General features: G+C 34.4%; 1 protein-coding gene, 1 long non-coding RNA gene and 1 pseudogene across 5 annotated transcripts; all 3 read right to left on the bottom strand.

The window, feature by feature from the left end:
• Window positions 1-794: 794 nt before the first annotated feature.
• Window positions 795-3,435, bottom strand: LOC123201552. The gene is made up of 3 exons (XR_006498843.1): window positions 1,620-3,435; window positions 1,358-1,522; window positions 795-1,243 (listed from the first exon to the last, which is right to left on the bottom strand). It is a non-coding gene; the product is annotated as an uncharacterized LOC123201552 (long non-coding RNA).
• Window positions 3,436-3,558: 123 nt separating this feature from the next.
• LOC123201551 lies at window positions 3,559-6,486 on the bottom strand (annotated as a pseudogene).
• A 3,296-nt stretch (window positions 6,487-9,782) lies between these two features.
• LOC123202153 (ubiquitin carboxyl-terminal hydrolase 14-like) lies at window positions 9,783-17,463 on the bottom strand. 4 transcript variants are annotated; one of them, XM_044617937.1, is made up of 20 exons: window positions 17,101-17,463; window positions 16,094-16,265; window positions 15,759-15,871; window positions 15,325-15,661; window positions 14,786-14,880; window positions 14,398-14,531; window positions 14,262-14,318; window positions 14,057-14,134; window positions 13,652-13,706; window positions 13,536-13,574; window positions 13,065-13,145; window positions 12,550-12,748; window positions 12,416-12,473; window positions 12,217-12,342; window positions 11,815-11,903; window positions 11,623-11,712; window positions 11,224-11,394; window positions 10,967-11,085; window positions 10,721-10,853; window positions 9,783-10,368 (listed from the first exon to the last, which is right to left on the bottom strand). In XM_044617937.1, exons 1-20 carry the CDS (start codon window positions 17,206-17,208, stop codon window positions 10,190-10,192), a joined length of 2,433 nt encoding a protein of 810 aa, XP_044473872.1. In that variant the 5' UTR covers window positions 17,209-17,463; the 3' UTR covers window positions 9,783-10,189. The 4 variants fall into 4 exon arrangements, with proteins under 4 accessions (XP_044473872.1, XP_044473873.1, XP_044473874.1 ...); XM_044617938.1 differs by having other exon boundaries at window positions 12,217-12,339; XM_044617939.1 differs by lacking the exon at window positions 13,536-13,574.
• Between the last annotated feature and the right edge of the window lie 2,850 nt (window positions 17,464-20,313).

The following is a 20,313-nucleotide window of genomic DNA, read 5'->3' as shown; positions in this document are numbered from 1 at the left end:
TTAAATTCAATTTGTATTCAAATCTAACAGAGTTGAGCCAAGCCGATTCGGTTCTAAATCTAAGCTTTCGAATCCATTCTCAGTCTCAAGTGGAATTTTTTTTCTCTTTCATTATTTTCTGAGAGTTTCCCACTTAACAAGGAGCCCTACAGGAAAAAGTACACTGCAGGAGGGGACAGACAGGTCGATGAACGAGGAGAAATCAGGGTCGCTGAATGAAGGGAAGGGCAAAACCTGAGCAGCAAATATTCAGAGTTGGGGCCTGGAGGTCGGCATTTATGTGAAGACTGCAGTCTGCAGTAGTAATCTAATTTGATGCATGAAAAGGTCACTGTCAAATGTTGCTTGTCCTGCAGAAAAACAAAAACGAAACACAGTACAAAACAAACAACTCAGACACCTTGGTGTTCACAAATATGATAGAGATTCAAATTCAAATTTTTTTTTTGAAAATTATAATATTTCATCAGTTTTGCTAATACTTAGGGCAACGCATATAACCTGCTTTTATGTCTGTGACAGGCCTGACCTTTCAAAGCTACCCACTTTCTCAATCCTATCCTATATTTTTGTCTCTATTTTCAATATATATATAGGTGTTATCTCAAAAGATAGTTTAAATAACAAAAGAGTAAGATTCTAATCATAAGAGCAAAATTCAAATTCCCTTCACAGCATTATGAGATTAAACTCTTAACTTACTTAGTACAGGGATTTTAAAGTCGATCATTGGTTTGTTTCTCTTTGTGTGTATAAAAGACAAGAAATGAAGATTGAAACAACATATCTTGGGTAAATAATTACAGTTTTGGTTACAGGACATTGCACTATAACAAACAACTGAAGATTGAAATACAATTGAGGAAGTAGCTAGAAAGACAGGAAATAGAACTGTGAGGTACAAGAGAAATGAATATTATGATACATGAATTGTAGCTTTTAATGTGATCTACTTATTTCATGACTCTTTGCAAATGCTACACTCTCTGGTAGAACAAATGATGCCCATAACATCCATTTTCCTGGGGCAACAAGACAGTTACGTCTGACAAAGCAATTCCCATACGCAGCAGTGAGACACAAAAATGAAAAAAGAGAAACAGAAGCATCAGACAGAGAACAAAGAGATGATCAACATACTTGGCATTTTGTTGATTAACATATGGGTCTTTTCTAACAAAAGCAATTCTTTTGTAACATATATACTGTGATATCTGCCCATCATCCAGATTCTATCAGTAACCTGTGACAGACAAACATCTGCAAAGTTCTGTAAAATTGTAAAGTGATGGCAAGAATTTTGTCAATGCAAATTGTAACCAAGCAGAACAGAACAAATTATACGAGCGACTCTTACTCTCAAATTTACTAATGATTATAGAACAAAAGAGAGTTTGTGATGGGGTTTGCAACACGCCTACAAAGTCTGCTGCATCATTTGGTGAATTCATAACCATTTGTGTTATGGACTGAGCTTTGTCACTGGCAAACATAGCATCAATGAACCTCCTCCCATATAGACCTAGAAAGAGACATACAAGATCCTTCATTCAAACCAGTAAATGGCCAAAAAGTAATTCTCATAATATACTGCTCAAACAGAAGTTTCCAAGCCACACCTCTATTTTCTCTCAAGTTTGTTGAGGACACCATTTCTTTCCAGGAAGTCAACTGCAAAAGGATTCAAATCGTTAGCATATACACGTTGCACTATCTTTGCTGCAGATACAGCAACTGGACTAACACCAGCAAAAACATCACCTGTCAAATCAAGGGGAAAAAAAAAAGGAAACAAAGAAGTACACATGTAAACATCTCAGCTGTGCTAAACTCCGCCCCAGAAACTGAGAAATGTAATAGTAGTTTTACAAAGGACCCATATGTTAGAAGGTATCAATAATAATCTGTAAGCTACCATAGTTAATATGGTCAAGTTACAAACATAAAAACCACATCTTTGTGATCGAACCATTCAGAAGCCTTTGCCTTTCAGTTGCAAACTTTGAATTCTGATATCTGCATGAGAGATGAATTCATCAGATGCTTGTTGTTTTCCTTTTTTTGGACACTAATGAGGATCTATTACACAGGTCATGGTTGACATATTCATAATTAGACACATTTTTGACTCACTGAAAGGGATGCTGCTAACTGTCCAGTAATAGTCTCAGAAATCGTATCTTTAGTTGATAACATGAGGTATAGTAGATGACTTTGATGATACCAATACGAAATCACATTTAAGGTATATGAAAATACAAGTGATTTTCTCTGATATATTACTATGACACGGGGAAATGTGGTCAATCCAGGTGTCTACCAGGTGTCTCACAGCGACTTCAAAGAAGCTGAATTAAGACTTAGCTACAAATGTGTCACTCAAAGTCAGCACCAGATGCCTGACTCAGATATAGGAGCAATGCACGACCCTAGCCGTTACATGGGCTTGCTTTGCTTAAAGAGAGCTCTGCAGTCTTTGTGCAAAGATATGACATTATGCTCACCAGAAGGAGCAGACATCAGAACATTTAGATGAATTTTTCATAACTTGAAAAGAAAGGAAAACATATACCATAGCTAAATCAACATTAAATCGCAATCCATTCTCAACTACAACGGTCACAAGGGAATGAACTCCAGCTAGAACCTCAAGTTGCATGGTTCTGTAGTCATTATGGATGTCATCAGTTTTATTTGACAACAGTTTGCAATTGTGGCTTGTTTAATCCAAAACTAGCCGAAGAAGAACAAAACCTTCTTTAGAAGTCAGTTCGCAAGTTTATATGGTCAAAATAGTAAACATGTAACTAGAACTATGCATCTTTGCTATGAGATTTTTGAAAGGTAAATGCTCATCTCTAAGGCTCAGGTGTGCGATATGCCCTACTGTTTTAAAAGATGAAGGGGCAATCATGCCCTCTGCTGATAAGGCCTCCAAAATCTGCATGTAACTCTACAGGAGTTAATAATTCATCAACATTTCAAACTTTCAGCAATTCTCAATGTGACAAATACATACCTTCCTAGCAACAGGGTCGCAATGAAGAAACATTGTGATATTTTAACGTTTAAAGAAACATGCATGCATTGTTCAGTTCTTGAGAGAGATTAAAATTAAATGTTCTATCAATATCATAACCGAAACTAACCCAAACCAATCAGTCATCAGAAAAATGACTACAATATAAAGTTCCAGTTTTATCCAACCCCAAATGATCAACTACTGAAATCTAGTGTGCAGATGTAATGGCAACTTCATGCTAATACATATCTTGCCCTTACCATATATAAGAAATATACATATGCAAGTTTGAATGTTGTTTAACTTTAAATTTATAAATCAAACCAGGACCTAAGTTACCCATTCTGTCTGGAAATAATTGTTAAATCACTTAAATAAACTAACAACATTGTCATAAATGACAGAACAATGTGAACCACAAACAATAAAAGCAAGAAAAAAAAAAAACCAGTATATAAATGTACACAGAAAAAATTCACATTGGAATACCTCATCCAGTAATCATAGCATAATGTGAGCCTGCATCTCACAAGCTCAAAAGTCAATCTGAAGCATAGCTAATAATATTTGATATAACATCATCAGCTAAAAGGGAAAAAAAGCAGTAATAGCAATAAAACTCTCTAGATTTCATACAACAAATTAACCAAAGAGACGCCAAAAAGCAGAAAACAGCCTGCTACAAATGATTATGTACACAAGTTAAACGGCCCTTGAACTAAGGGTGGCAAATCAAACAGAGCACAGTGTGCATAATTACATACTGATTGCTATGCTATTCTATGATTATCGAACACGTTATGCAAAAACAAACCAATAGAAAAACCAAATTGGTAACTAAAAACTCATAAAGACCTTGATTCTTTTCACAGTTAATATGTTCTTTACCAACCAACTGCATGGCAAACCAAACACAGCACCATCACAATAACTACATACGAAAGCTCTTCTATTCTAGAGTTATCAAGACATTATGCATAAAATAAAGCAACATTAAAGCCGAATTTACTATTAAAATGAACTCACAAGAGACCTTGATTGCTTCAGGAAACTCCTCTAAATATTTATCCTCTCACTCTTTGTTAAAAGCGACAATCTTGTTGCTCCTTTCCATGTCTCTCCAACTCTAAATTTCTCCCCTAATAATCCCTTCATTTCTTCACATTCCTCTTCAACAACCTCCACCACACAAAACTGCTCCTTTCTCCCATTTCGCTTGTCTTCTTCTTCTCCCTTCTTCCTCTTTGTATTCCTCCTTTTCGGCTGCGAAATGTTTGCCAAATTCCTAAACTTAAGAAACCAGCGAACGTTAAAGCTCATAACTAACCTATCCCTATACAAAACAGAATTCGAAGATCTAAACTTTCTTCATTACTCTCAGTTTTACTATTATCCTGTAACAGAGTGATGAATTGTGTATCCACGTCATCGCCAGCCACGCGAGCAATGTTGCGGACACGTGGCCAGTTGAGGAGGTGGCCACAGAGACGGGACTCCAGGGAAAACAGTCTTTGGCAGGGAGTCAGGGCCACGGTGACCAGCAATGTAGAAAATTCTGGTGAAATGGGATTCATCGAAGACAGGATTAGCTTCATCTTGTAGTTGTTTGGGGATTTCTGGGAGTTTGCCTCAGAGAAGAGAGAAGCCAGAAGGGAGGTGGTGGTCGGTGGCGGAGAAGAGAGAGGAAGTGGCGGCAAACTTGGGTTTACTGAAGAGAAAATAAATGGATAAAGAAGAGAAGATTGAGGAAGAAAGAGGGTTTGGTCTCTGAAAGAGATTGATGGATAAGGGGGTTTTTAAAATTTAGTGGGAAGATGTACTGATTCGTGAATCTTTTTCTCTAGCTTCAAAGAGCAAGATTATTGAACAATATCCCTGAAGAAGTCCATCTCTATTTACTTCATTGGAAGGATGTAATATAATCTGTGACAACTGAAATTTTTGTTAAACTATAGTGACAGATTGCTTTGTAAGTAAAATATCAGACAAAATGTTTTTGCATTTTTCATTTGATTGCATTCATTATACACTTGAAAAAAAAAAAAATCATCTTCTCCTAAGGAAAAACTGTAGAATGCCCCTAATTTCTTGGCTTCCACAACTTTACATTGAACCAAAAACCTAAAACTAAACAGGTAAATCAAACCTGCACTAGTAAAAAAATACAGTTGAACCTCCTGCAACTTCTGCAGGCTTATAATTATAATTTTCCAAACCAGATTGTCGAAGAGTTATCGATCATGTGAATTGTGCCTTTCGAGTAGTCTTTCGATTATGATCTACTTGTTAAAGTCTGAATCAAGCTGGGGTGAATGGATAGCCAGATTTTGAGGTGAATTTTTGTCAATAGACAAATGAGGGACTAAAAGAAGCCAAGTTGAAGTGCAGAAAATGGCACAACATCTACCCCAGAAGACCAAAACGAAGAGGCTAATTAGAACAAAACACAACCCCATGTTGGGGCCATAACACCCTTTCATTTGCATATTCTCCTGCTTACTATCCTTCATACGTACCACTCTCTCAAATGTGCTTCTCCGAAACGACTTGTTCTGATCGGAAAACGATTTGCCTTTCTCGGAAAAGGACTTGCTCCGAACAGTAAATGGCTTGATTCGATCGGAAAAAGACTTTGAATGGGAGGAAACTGATGAGGAACGTGCGGAAGATGATGTGATTGCAGAGGAATTAGAAGAATAACATAAAGAAGAGGAAGCAGTACTTGAAAATATTCTTCCACTTCCAATGTCCATACTTTCTTGACTGATTGAACTTTCATTGAATAATTCCGATTTTTCAGGTTTTTCTGAAAATGTCCCTTTTGATGGTTGCTTCTGCTTCCTTATCACTTTCCTCTTTTTAATCTTCTTGGCCTGTTTATTAAAACAAACATAACACACCAACATATCAACAATGGAAAACAACAAAATTACATAGAAAAAAAAAAAAAAAACAAAGGCTAAAACTAACCAGTGAAGTTTCAAACAAAATAGCCTTGACCAAACGCAGAAGCTTCTTGCCACCGCCCTTCTTCTTCTTCCTCTTCTCCCCAGCAGCAACGTACGTAAAAACCGGCTCTTTCAACTCGTCTGCGCAGCCCCGGACGGAACGGACCGAACCATGTTTATTCATGTTGATGGCAACAAGCGGAGTCCCCGGCGGCATGGTACAACACAACAAGAACTTCCTGTTGGATTCATAGTTATTTTTGTTGTCGCTTGTGATCAACTTGGTAGCAGTTTCCGAGTTCATAACGTGAGAGTTCAAGTGAGACTGATGTGAGGGAGGATTTTTTTTTTTCGGTGGGGTGGGCGAGGATTTAACGAGTGTTTGTGGGGGAAGAAAATTTCGGAGGAATTGACTGAGAAAACGAGGGAAAATTGAACGGTGTTCAAGAGGGCGGCGATTCCGTTTCTTGGGACGGTCCGTCCAAAACTAGAGTACTTGTCGTGATTGTTGACGACGGAAAATTTGATTACGATGATAATTAAAGAAGCTAATTATGATTACATCTAATTAAAATTCGGCCAATACATAAATCCCTCCCAACGTTTGCTGAGCTAGCATTCTCATTCTTTAAGTTTTAAAAAATTAAATTCTCATCCCTCATCCACATCCATCGAGAAATTCCTCTAGGGGAAAGAACAAAAAAATCATTTTACACAAAATTTTTTATTCTTTTTTTAAAAGTTTAGAATGTGCACCATAATTTTTAATAGATATGTTAAAATTTTTAAAGGGTTTTGAATATTTGAAAAATGTTTAGAGGGTTTTTAAAATTTTAATATATCCTTCAATAATTCTAAAAATAATAGTTATATCCCAAAAAATTGAAAAAAATATTATAATGTTAATTCAAGTTTTAATATTTTTTAAAATTTTAAATAATAAATTTTTATATAAATAAAAAATATATTTATAATTTAATATTTATATTAAATTCTAATGTTAATTTTAATGAAAAAGTAAAATAATTATTTGAAAATAACAAATAGATTTACTTATAAAAGATAAAAGTAGACTAGAGGTGGGCATTTAACTTATTAGAATTTAAAGGCCGCCCCCCCCCCCCCCCCCCTAAATTTCCTCTTGTTAACTCTGAAAATCTCATTTACCTATTTATGAACAATTAAAATTAACTAAGTTTGTTAGTTATATCATTTTCCATTTAAATTCTAAAAATTAACAATTTATCTTCAACCTAAATTTTCAAAAACAATATTTTTTTTTCCTAGGGTTTTGAAACTTTTAGATTGAATTTTCTGGTAACGACCAATGATCTCTAACTGATGTCTCTTTCTCTCTGACATCTTCTTCTTCTGGGCATGTGGCGTCTCCTCCTCCTCGGTATCATCATCGATGAAGACATCATCTTCGTTTCTAGATGAAGACAATTTGTCTTTGTCAGAAACAAAGACTTTGGTTTTACTCTTAAAACGGTTAAGTTTAACCGTCAATGGTTAGGTAAATGATATTTTCAAAGTTAATAGGAAAAAAACTTGAGAAATCAATATACTTTGGGTGAAAAATAGTCCTTTGGCCAATTTAAAGATAGAAATTTGCCATTTCAACTATGAATTTGATTATTTCATTTGTCTTATTACATATTTTCCGTCTTGACTTATTTCATGAGAATAAATAATTTAAATTAAAAATAAAATAACCTAAACCATATAATAAAATAATATATTAATATTTATAATTATATCTGTTACTAAATTTAGGCAAATGTATGAACCATGTTTATTATTATTATCGGTTTCTTTAAAATTGAATTAGATCAATTAATTTAACCAGTTAAATTATGAATAAGTCTATAATTTAATTCAATTTTATAATTTAATCTAATTTATATATAAATAATGACTTATTTAAAATTTGATCAAATTTAAAAAACCCGTTAAATTGAAAAAATTACTTAAAATCAATAATTTATAATTGATTTTTTCTTTATTTATGAAATAAAATATCAATTGTTTAATTAATATATTTGAAATTATATTTTATATGTTTTATATATTTTAGGTTTAAAAAATATAATAAATAATTGATATTATTCAAGAAAATATATTACAATTTGATAATAAATTAAATTAATTAAACTGATTAAATTATAACTAATAAAATTACTGATTTGATCACCAACTTAATTTTAAAAGGATGGACTGCTTCTCCTTTTATAATAATATTATAAAATTAATAAAAACAGAAAATAATTGGCAAGACGGCACCAGGGAGTGACTTTCACGTTTCCAATTGGAAGCCGTTAAGATATTCAGCGCACGTTATCCTGCCGTGTAAATATTGTTCACCGAGTCTGGGTGTACTTTCTGAGTAGACTTTGACTTTTCAGTCAACCCGGATTAGACTCAGAGAATTCCAAACCAAAAAGAAAAAAAAAGAGAGAGAAAAACTACTCGTTTGAATGTTGATTTAAACATTTTAAATGACTAAAGACTGTTATATAAGGTGGATTTTTGACCGCGTGAAGAGGAAAATTTCAAAGCTTTGTGTGAATACATTTAAGGCATAGTTCATTTTTCATAATATTTATAACAAAGACTGAATTTTAAATGCAGTCAGAGGCAGTACTTCAACTTTAAGATAATTTCGTCTTTGATCAAAAGATGCATTCAATTCGAGTAATGATATGACCTAAAAATTAATAAAATTAATAAAATTTTTAAAATATTAAAATTTTTAAAATAAAAATTTAAGTTTAAACTTCTATCACGTTTATAAAACTTTAACTTATTTAGTGTAATGATTATGAATTTGATTATTATGTTTCGAATTTACCTGTCTAATACATATAAATAGAATCCTCAGTCATAAAAAAAAAGAATACTATTATACACATAATTTTTATATACAAATAACGATATATCATCATATAATTAAATAATTAAATATTAAAAATAAAACAATATTCACTCATATAATAATATATAATTATTTATATATAAAATTATACATAAAAATTATACATGTAGTCTAATTGATTCAATCTTAGGGTTGAGGAATATTAAAATTGTTCATTAATGGCTGTTTAAACCACTACTAAATCTTCACTTCTATCAATGCAATACCATCGTTGGAAGAAGAAAGTTATCTTGCATACCTATACTAGATGAAAATTCAACATATGAAATTGGGTATTCAGTCTGCCCTTCTCATTTGGGAAAAGGATTCCCCAATCGAGAATAAAAATAAAGATAACTAAAATTTTTACAGTTCGAGACAAAAATAAATATATCTTTAACCTATCCTCCTCTTTACATATTTATAGAACTTTATATATTAAATTATTTTTAAAAATTTTAAATTATTATAATTATACTATAACATTTGATAATTAATATATTATTTTTCTAATCAGAAAAATTTTTCCGTTGGGATGACGAAAGGAAAGAGAGATTTTTTCTATAAGGAGACGACAAGGATTTCCCATAATCCCCGCGTAAGAAATGGGAGATATAGCTAAAAGTTTTTCCTACGGCGATTAAAATATTCAACTATATCCAGCTCATCGCCATCTTTAGCCTAGACTTGTCAAAGAGGTCGAATTATACCCAACCTACAAATTTGTAGGACGTGCCATGCCTGTGACCCATGTTGGGAGTCTTAAGGCACGGCCCATAAAAAATGTATATAATATGACAAGCTGATTTGCTAAAGGCCCACGGAGGCATAGCTAGAAGTGCTGGGGTTGTGCCCCTACCTTGCCATGTCGGCCCATTGGCATGGTGCACTGACTGAATTCGACCCAAGACACACCTCTATATTTATACATATATATAACCATCTGAAAAACAAGATTTTAAACTCAGCACCATACAAGACACTCTAAAACAACGGCTCAAATTTGACATTGAAGGGTATCCTACAGGTTATCATTGATCTTACTCCAAAAGCCTCAGTAATATGGAAATTTTAGTTTTCATATGAATAAAACAAAGTATATGGTACACTCCAAAAGTATACCTGGTCTGCAGAAGCAATTTTTTCAGAAATTCGCAGCCTGGAGGAAAGTTGTTTCATGACACCAAACAAGAGCTGCAGTTCAAAGTCACTTTGCCTATTGCAATGATTCTGAAAATCACGTCCTATTCCATCTCTTCTGCAGTTGAATATTTCCTATCTTTTCATCTTTCTGCCTCCTAAATTTCAGCTGTTGAGCCTCTCGAAGAAATACAAATATCCCATATCCTTTGGGGGGTTGACAGAAGCTCCAACCTTGTCATCGTTGAAAATTACCCATCGACCATCTTTAAGGATATGGGCAACATAATGACCACATTGGGTAGAGGTTCCGATATGGCTCACTATTCCGAACAGCCGGTATTCTGCAATAAGATGAGGTAACAGCAGTTTAAACTAAGCAGATTAATCATATGTATTTAAAATGGCTGCAACATTGTCCGGAACAACCAGTGTTTCAAATGTCATCAACAACAAAATGGCCGTTACTCAATTCAGTCAAGTAGTTTAACACCCTGTTGAAACTTTCTATCCCTTTAGTGTTAAGCATACAAAATTTAGAGGCAAATTAATATAGAATTCTTGAAACAATATAACCTTAGAAAAAACGAATTGCGAAACTGACTAGTATGTATTCGGTCCAAAAAAATCACAGTTATCATGCAGACTACAAGAACTTTAATGGTTACAAAAATAAAAAAGGTTAAAGGAACTAACTCCCTCCTCCATCCGTTAGACCAGCATCAACGAGAGTTTGTGCCGTGCCTGATGAGGTAGCATCCATATCTGATGAAGCAGAAGCATCTGGATTGTTAAATATCCAATCTGTTGCTTTCTCAATGTCACCACCCTGTAGAAAATCACAGAGATAAAGAAACAGTAAGAATCTTTCCAGTACTTCATGAAGCTATGTTGTCAAATGTACTTTTCCCGAAAATAAATGAGAAGCTATAAAGATTTTACCGATGCTTTCAAAGCCTTCTGTGCAATCTCTTCTTGGAAACCAAATGAGATCAAGGTATCAACTTTTGATTGGTCAATTGTAGCACCTTGTGACTGTTGGGAAATAGGAAGATCTATATCTGAAACAAAAGAAATTGCATCAGTATCATTCACTAATATGATTCACCGAAGAGCTACAAAAATCTATGTACTAGTTGTTGCAGGTAGATCACTAAGTGATTGATTACCCAGGCATGAAAGCTTTGATATTGAGATACCTGGATCATCCATGTGTGAGAGTAGCCAATTCATTGCCGCTTCCACTCCAGTGTTAGAGGTTTTTATAGCAGCTTTCTGGCAATGAAGATGATTAAATCCCATCGACACAAGCTGGCAGACTATATCCTCACTGGCAACAGGCATATTCAATTCTGCCTCATCCTCAGGGCCTGAAAACATAGATAAAAAATACATAGTATAAAACCTGGGAATCCTTCTTCTGTAGCATGGATAAAACTGATAATTTCTTAAACTAAGCCATTCTGCAAAATTCATAGTGACAGAAAAAGCATTAATTAATTGGTCAAGGTTTCTAGTCACATGATCATGCACACGAGAGAATAAATGAAGAGCACAGGCACACAGTGACATCAGAAATTCTGTAAAGTATCACATACCACCCTCTGGTAACAACTCCTCCCCAGGCTGAAGGCCTTTGCTGCGCATATGACTAATATCTATGATATCTGGAACATCAATATACACATCTGGAAGGACATACATGATAAATATAGGAACAGTCAAGTACAGTACCAATTAAAGAGAAACAATGATGGGCAACAGAAGTAATGAAGCTATAGGAAAGATACCAAGCTTCTTGGGCACCCAGCCCTCCTCCATTACAAATTTACGCATGTGCAACACCAAATAGTCAGGAAATGATGTCAAACCAGCATTCCTGCATTGCCAAATACATGTCAATGTGACTATGAACATTTTAATGGTGGCGGCCATCTTATAATCAATTATCAATTCATGGTTCGTATGAACAAGCCTTATTCATCCTTACTTTGTGACAAACCCATAACAACAAAAAATTCATTTAAGGAGCAATAAATGGTCAATTCTGACTTGAATTCAGATTAACATAGGACCTAACCTTTCATGTTAATCTGGATGGGCACATGATAAAGTTTTGTCCAAACTTATATTTACTGTCACCATAACCTGGTAAAAATAACATGGAAGCTTGTGAAAGATCAAAATCTTACTTGATCGCTGTTGTCTTAGCTTTCAACGCAGTGGTATAAAAATCGCTTATCTCCTCAGGGGCTGAAAAGGCTGCTAGACATGCTTCTAGAGGAACCCTTGGACGTACAATCTCATCACTGGACCTGCTAGAAGCAGATATACTTAGAAATAATTCTAACATAATAAAAAAAGTATGACCTTTAAACCATTTAAACTTACACATCCTTTCCTTCAGAAATCTTTTCTGCTTTCAATTTGTGGAAAGCTTGTACTTCTTCTGAATTATTGAACAGTAAAATCATTAGAATACTAACTCTAGAAAGTATGTCTCAAAGAAAAAAGACCAAAATTACCTTTATTAATAGCTTCATGCAGCGGAATATTCAAAGAAAGAATGTAGTCATGCCTTCTGTTGTAAGCAACCTTGCCAGATGAACATGCAATACGATCTTCAATGCCAAACTTGAAACTTTTTGAGGGATCCAAATCAGGTTTTCCAGAATGAACACGTTCAACTTGATCAACAAAATGTAAGAAAAATTCCAAAGCATCCTGCAAGCAAAAAGATGTCAAGCAGTTACATAAGCTAGTTACACACAACCTGATGTGCATAGGTTATGACATCCCACCGAACTGATGCTCATTTACTGCAGAACAACAACAGCATCAGACAGATTACCCCCTAAAATTATTGTCCATTCAAAAGATGGCATCCATATCTCAACAAATAAGGTGGTTCATATACCATATGTCGTTTACTTAAATCCCTTATGTACAGGAGATGTATGTGGGAATACTATGAGAGTGTGGCAAAAAATTGGATCCGAAATAAAAAAAGATCCAAGTAATAGAGCTATTGTTAACATACCTGCTGTCTCATAGAAGAAAATTCTGGATGGCTGGCAGCAATAACTGCTTTAAACATACGAGGAGGTATCCCTTCCTGTTTCTGAATATTTTTAAGGTGGGAAAAAGGAAGCAAAAATTAAAAGATAGTAAACAATGATTGTCAATATATATATGTGTGTGTGTGTGTGTGTGTGCGCGCGTGCGCGCATGAAAAATTAATCTGCAAATAAATGGGTAAGCAGCAACCAATCCTTTGAATCAAACTACATAACTAATAGATCATAAATGATGAAGGTAGAAGCAATTAAACACACGTAAGTTGCATTAAAAGAAGTTGAGTTTGATTTCTAAGACACCAATGAATGAATTAAAACAGAGTCTCAGATATAATCGTGTCGATTAATTATTGGCAATTTCATGATGCAACTTAAGAATCTCAAGAGTATAAGCAAACTTGGAATTTGAACAGAATGGTCAGGAGAAACTTTACAGTATCCGTTGTAGTTGCAGTATTGGCACTATCATCTTTCTGAAAAAGAAGTTAAACAAAAGTAAATCAGCCGGGCAAAAGATGCACAGAACTCCAAATTAAGATAGTATATTTACCTCCAGAGCTGGAATAGAGTATTTTCCAGAGAGCAAACCATGTCCTAGCTTTGTTCTGCCACAAAAGGAGGAAGAATTAGAACAATCATAACTAATCCAAATCCGCCATTTAACAACTTCAACCCAAATTTAAGTCATTGTTAATCATATTAGATGTCTTTCACTAAAGGAAAACTCAAAAGAAGCAGCATCAGAAAAAACCATAAAATTTACTTTGAATCACTTAACATGTATACCAAACAGAAGACATACCAGTTCTAGTAAGAGAGTAAAGATACATTTCTAGAGTGCTATGGGTTGCAATATGTCACACAAGGAACAAAGTTCCAATTAGCAATACAATTATCAACCTAATTAACACAACCAATTGGAACAAATTTTAAAAAGATAGTGTTGATCACTTACAACTGCATATTTAGGTCCACAGTGGGATCTGCAGGAGCAGCCCCAAATGCCAATTTTAAATTTTGGTTCACATAGTACCTGAAAGAATTAGGACACCAAAATGAAATCAAGTGATTTAGCATAAACAATTTCCAAAGGGAAGTAAGTGGATAGTATTTATCCACAAGATAATGGTACACGCATATATTAATAAATGCAAACTGACCGTGAACAGAAGGAACGTGTTGAGAACACAACTTGCATGGTAGCTGCCAGGTAGCAGCTGCAAGAAAACAGAGCCAGCAAACAAGTTACTTCACCAATACATTGCCCATAACAACAACCCACAGGGAGCTTATTACCTGTTTCCAAGATTGGCAAGTCCTGTATATCCTGGCCCAAAAAGGGGTTCCACTTCCTGTCCACTTTCTTGAATACGATTCCAATCAAAGTTGGTATTTTGGTCAAGTTCCCTTTCAGCAGTTGTCATTTCAGTCTGAAGATAAGTGAGATTGACTTGTAATAAGATCTAATTAATTTATGTAATAAAGTAAAGCTATACTTTGTGTCAAAATGCCAAATGTATTCAATGTAGAAATACGGGCTAACAATCAAGAAACAAGATACGGTAAGAGATGAATAGCAAAAGTGTTGCTTTACATGGGAAATTTACATTGCTCCTATGAGAATGAAAATGCCATGTTTAAACAAGTACTAGGTCTCAAGTGCTGTTCCACATATATAATTTACCTTCTTTAGTGATGAAAAATCAATGCCAAAAAATGCCAGATGCTGTGCTAAAAGTGGATCCAAGACACTATCATCCTCGGGATAAGAGAAAACATCTGAGCTGCCACGATAATTTACCCATGATCAGTTTTCAATACATCTCAGAACAAATATTAATGCAAAATTAGAATGAAAATCAGTTGTATCAGATAAATTGAACTACGAAAAAATCATTCAGTCTTCAGGTTATTTCAGACTCCAAAATGCTTTACAATGCAAAGCAACATTTTCTAATTCAAAATAATCACCTAGATGTAAATGGCATCTGCAACAGCTTATTTGTTGCCTTTGTAAAACTCATTTGTCTAGCAGAACTCATTACCTAACGGTTTTCAAGTTTACTCAAAGTTTGAAGAAAATTACTTTCAAATGAAACCCTAAATAAATTTCACAATAAGATTTTTGGTATGTCATGAAAGGCAATTAGAGTGTGAACAAGCACAAAATTAGATGTAAGTAATAACTGAAGAAAAGTTTCCTAGTCTATAAGGAAGCATCACCTGATCCTTCTAGATCAGCAGTAATTGTCCCAAGCTTTACAGCAAGAGGGTAGCCTGTCTCCTTATAGTGTTCAAAGGCATGGTTATTTCCACCGGTTCCATCCCAATTTTTCCTCCCACAAAGGATCATTCCATCAGTAAGGTTCAACCATAGATTATCCCGTTTATCGCACTTAGCGCATTTCCACCCAGATGGCGGAACAATAACTCCATTGTTGATCTGTCGCAAATTCATTGCATATGCACTAGTTTGCTTCTTATCAGCTGTCCATGCTGCAACTTGCTCTTTCCTCTCAGCACCCTCAGCCATTAAGATGGCATCCACCGCCAACCTTACCTGCAATGTTTCACATGGAAAAATCAAAATAAGATCTTTTCTTGAGATGATAGAAACATTTGTACATTAAATAATAGATGATAAAAACAACAATTACCTTCTCAGGTAACTCCACGGAAGGAAAAGGAAGGATTACATAATCAGGCAATATGACTATATTATGAGTTTCGTCATACTCAGTTTCATTATTGTCAAATCCCCCTTCAACACCTGAAAGTAAACCACAAAGATACTTTATATTTCTCCTCAAACAGCCAATAACAATTGGATATACAATCAATAGCATCAAGCATGGCCTTCTTTTACAAAAATAGGTGCAGGATTAGACACACAGAGAGAGTATAAATGAACATATCTCAACCATGAAAACATTATAATTCACATACCCAATAATGCTATCAAATTATAGAACAGAGCATCTTGTTTAAATACCTATAGCCAAATGAGTTGGTTTTTTTAAAGGCCTATCTTCAGGAATCAACTTTCTTGTTTGCTTTATATGCAAATAAACAGGGTTTCCATTCTTCTCGAAGTTCCAACCAACATAGTCTTTCCCATAAGCAAGAAATGTATTCAGGTCGATGAACAACCCACCTTCAGATCTCTGAAATTTATCCCCAGAGTCAACATGATGCACCACAATGATATAAAATATAGCCAATTAAACAGAGAAAAAGTGAAGATAAACAAGCCTTGACAAAACTATAAACTTCCTATAGCTCAAACAGTTAACCTTATCACAATAACTCAATTAGAACATAAAACTATAAAGAACCAGAGAGGGAGCTAGAACTTAGAAACTATTAACTCCCTCCCCAACTGGCAAGTCAAATGAAGCAAAAGCGAGTGAATTCATTTACATGCAATGGTCTTTCTCACACAAGTCAATTATTTGATTTCCCTTTTGTATTTCAAAACATATCAGATTTAAGAAACTTCTCAAGCAAGACTCAGATTGGGGTTAAAAATAACTCTAGGCCCCTGTTGATTCCCCGGAGCATTTGTTGAACTCCATCCTCTACATCACAGCTAAGAAAAAATTAAAAATTAACAAAAATGCAACATTTTCTGATTATTCCACAATTACTCCAAGCTATGCAAACAAAACCACCACAACCAACACAAATTAAACAAGCAGATACATAGTAGCATTGTCTAAACGCAGCAGAGCTAGTACATTTCATTTCAGCATAGCAATCATGCCTAAGAAAATCTTAGAGTTCTCTCTCTCTCTCTTCCATTTCCAGAACCTTCTCGGACGCCAAACAAACATATCTAATACGCTAATATACAACATTTCCTAGTTGCAAACTATCTTAAACTAGTTCCTATATTTCCCTTCCTTTATGCCTAACAGCAAACAGTAACTACTTGTTTAATTTTTCCTAAGCTATCTGGAGAAGCAAAGAGAAAATCGCAAGAAAAAGAGAGGAAAATACCGGAGTGTCGAAGGATATGCAACACTCCCGCTTGAAGATGCGATTGGTTGGTTCGGGGATCCGAACCCGAGAGAGATTGGATCGGAGCCGGTCCATAGGGTTTGTCATTTCTTTCTCTCTATTAGCAGCTAAAATAGAAGAGTAAAATGAATTTCAAATAATAATAATAAAAACAAAAGAGAGAATATTTGGAACTAAACGCAAAAGCAATATGCGCCGAAAGATGAAGATGATGAAGAAGAAGAAGATGAAGATGAGGATGAAGTTGTAAAGAGCAGGACTTTGTTTTGGCTTTTTGGTGCTTTTGAATCGGCTCTTCGTTTCTTTGGTGTTTGGACTACCGAGGCATAAATTCCACCAATTTTGTAATTATACTTTCACTTCAAAAAGAAGCTTAATACCACTTTCCACTGAATCTGGGCTCATCATTTTTACGCTTAGATTTGAATCAAATTTATTTAAGTTTGGTTAAAATTAAATAAGTTTAAAATAAATTTAATTCAAACAAGTTTGAACTCCAATCGAAGAATTAAATATTTTTAAATTTAAATTCAAACCGTACCCAAGTTTTATGGGTGTATAGTTTGTCACGCTTGTAACTTCACAAAATTTTAATATAAATCGATTAAAATAATATTATTTTAATTAATATGGATCAAAATAACACTATTTTAGATCATTTATTTAATTACACTATCGAATTGAGTTTAAAATTCGATTCGAACTTAAACTCAAGAATTAAATTTAACTCTTTTTAAAAGATTTAAGTTAAAATACTTTTATTGCGGATTTGAATTTAATTCAGTTGAAATCTAACTCGCAACGCTTTATTTACCTCTAAATTTGCAAAAATCATTTTTTCACCCATTTTTAAAGATGAAAAAGGTATTTAGTTTAAATCATATCATATAATATATGCAATAAAGTTAATACATTTATACTCTACTTATACAAAAATTAAATTTTGACTTCATCATTTTTTTTTTTTCCCTCTCATCTTCTTTTTTTATTATTATCAGTTTAGTTAGCATATATATATATAAAAAATGATAATAATATATGAATTATATAAATATAATATGATAAATAATAAAAAAATATATTTATGAAAAATACTCATAAAATTCAGATTAAAAAAAGACATAAAACATGTATATATAATATACCATCATTAATATGTTTTTAAAAATACGATAATATTGATAATATGTGACTCAATTTGACCGAATTTTATATTTTTTTCTTGTATCTAAAAGTTATTTTATGAAAGAAAATAAATTAAAATAGGTCAAATTTGATAATGCATGTTTAATGGAGAAAAATAAACAAAAAAATTGGAAAACTATGTATAAAAAGAAATTTTTAATAAAAAAATTTTAATTTGTTCCTTAAAATGAAAAATATGAAAAAACCGTTAAATTATGAACACCCCCACCACATGTGGTGGAAAACTACATAAACCTCCACCACGCAACCGGCATGTCAGCTCAGGTAAAAAACCCCCATGTATTAAAATCCCACACTTAGCTCCCCACCACACAAACCCACTTGACATAGACTGTTTGAAAAATCTCAAAAGCACCCTGTCTCCAACTCTTCCGACCACGCGTGATTTGCATGGCGAGAGTGAATCACATGTGATCATCGAAAATGTAGATTATTCAAACATTTTTCTGAAAATTTCAAAACCAGAATATCTAACCCTAACAAAAACTCCTAACAATTAATGCAAATTCAAATTGATTTATTTCAGTTTCAACTTCAGTGAAAATTGTTTAGAACCGTAAGGGGCCGTTAGCCAACAAAATGAAAACCTAAAATCAATGCAGAATACTATCTGAAACAGGTAAGGTTGGTGACTTTACAAACAGCGGCACTGACTGCAGTCTGGTGGTTGGGGACATAAACATGAGCATGAAATTTTTACGGGTTTAAGCCAGTGAGGTTTATTGTTTCTAGCTGAATATCTCTCGGCCCTTGGTCGGAAAAGAGGAGAATAAATGGTGTACTCCGCAGCATCAGGATCTAACAATAGCCACTTAAGTTCAAAGTACATTGGATCTGAATCATCAATTCTTTCAACCGGCAAAACCTCTTCTATCTCTGAGACTATGTCCTTGCCCCGTCTTCGTTGAAATTCTGTTTCATCTTCAGACTGTATCTCTGAGACTGAATCCTCGATTGGCCTGTATCGAAATTCTGTTTCATCCTCAGACTCCTCCTCTAATATCTCTGGGAGCTGTTTCCTGCCTCGCCTGTGTCGGATCCCTCTTTCTTGAATTGGCTCTTTATCGCACTTCCGTTGAGTTACGGGATCAACTTCAGCATCATTTGTCTCTGGCCTCTGTTGAGTTTTTGGATCAATTTCAGTATCCTTTATCTCTGAAGTTTCTTGCTCTGGAATTTTGTCACGCCTGTGTTGAGTTTCTGGGTCAACTTCAGCATCATTTGTATCTGAAGTTTCTTGTAAAGGCTCAGTATCATGCCTCTGTTGAGAGCCTGGATCAACTATACTATCCTTTGTCTTTGAAGTTTCTTGCAGTGGCTCTTCACCATCACTATGGCAACTTTCTGAATCAACTTCAACATCTTTTGCCTCTGAACTTTTCTTCTGTGGCTTAATGTCATGCTTCTGAAGAGATTCTGGATCAACTTCAGTATTCTTTGGCTCAATGTCAGATTTGGACCGTGATAATCCTCCGGCTTGAGATGATTCACCGGTTTGAAATGATCCTTCAACTTGAGATGATCCTTCAGTTTGAGATGACCCATTAGCTTGAAATGATCCTTCAGCTTGAGATGATCCCCCAATTTGAGATGATCCTTCAGCTTGAGATGACCCACCAATTTGAAATGGTACTCCAACTTGAGATGATCCTCCGGTTTGAGATAATCCTTCAATTTGAGATGACATTCCAGCTCGAGATGATTCTCCAGTTAAAAATGACCCACTAGCTCGAAATGATCCTCCAGCTTGAGATGATTCTCCAGAATGAGGCCTCTGCTCATCTTTTTCACTAGCAATTATATTTTCTGTGTACAGCTTTGTAGTTATTTCAATGCAAGCATCTAGTTCCTCCTGAAACAACATTGAATTATATCTGAGCAACATATTAAACATGACTAACCCAAAACCAATATTTTGTTCTTACCTCTTCCACAAAATCAAAAGCCAAAATAAAATTGTAGCAAATAAAGTACATCTCCTCCCCA

This window comes from Mangifera indica, chromosome 18 (genome assembly GCF_011075055.1).
Source record: "Mangifera indica cultivar Alphonso chromosome 18, CATAS_Mindica_2.1, whole genome shotgun sequence".
In the NCBI taxonomy this organism is placed as follows: domain Eukaryota; kingdom Viridiplantae; phylum Streptophyta; class Magnoliopsida; order Sapindales; family Anacardiaceae; genus Mangifera; species Mangifera indica.
This window is presented reverse-complemented; position numbering and strand designations above follow the sequence as displayed.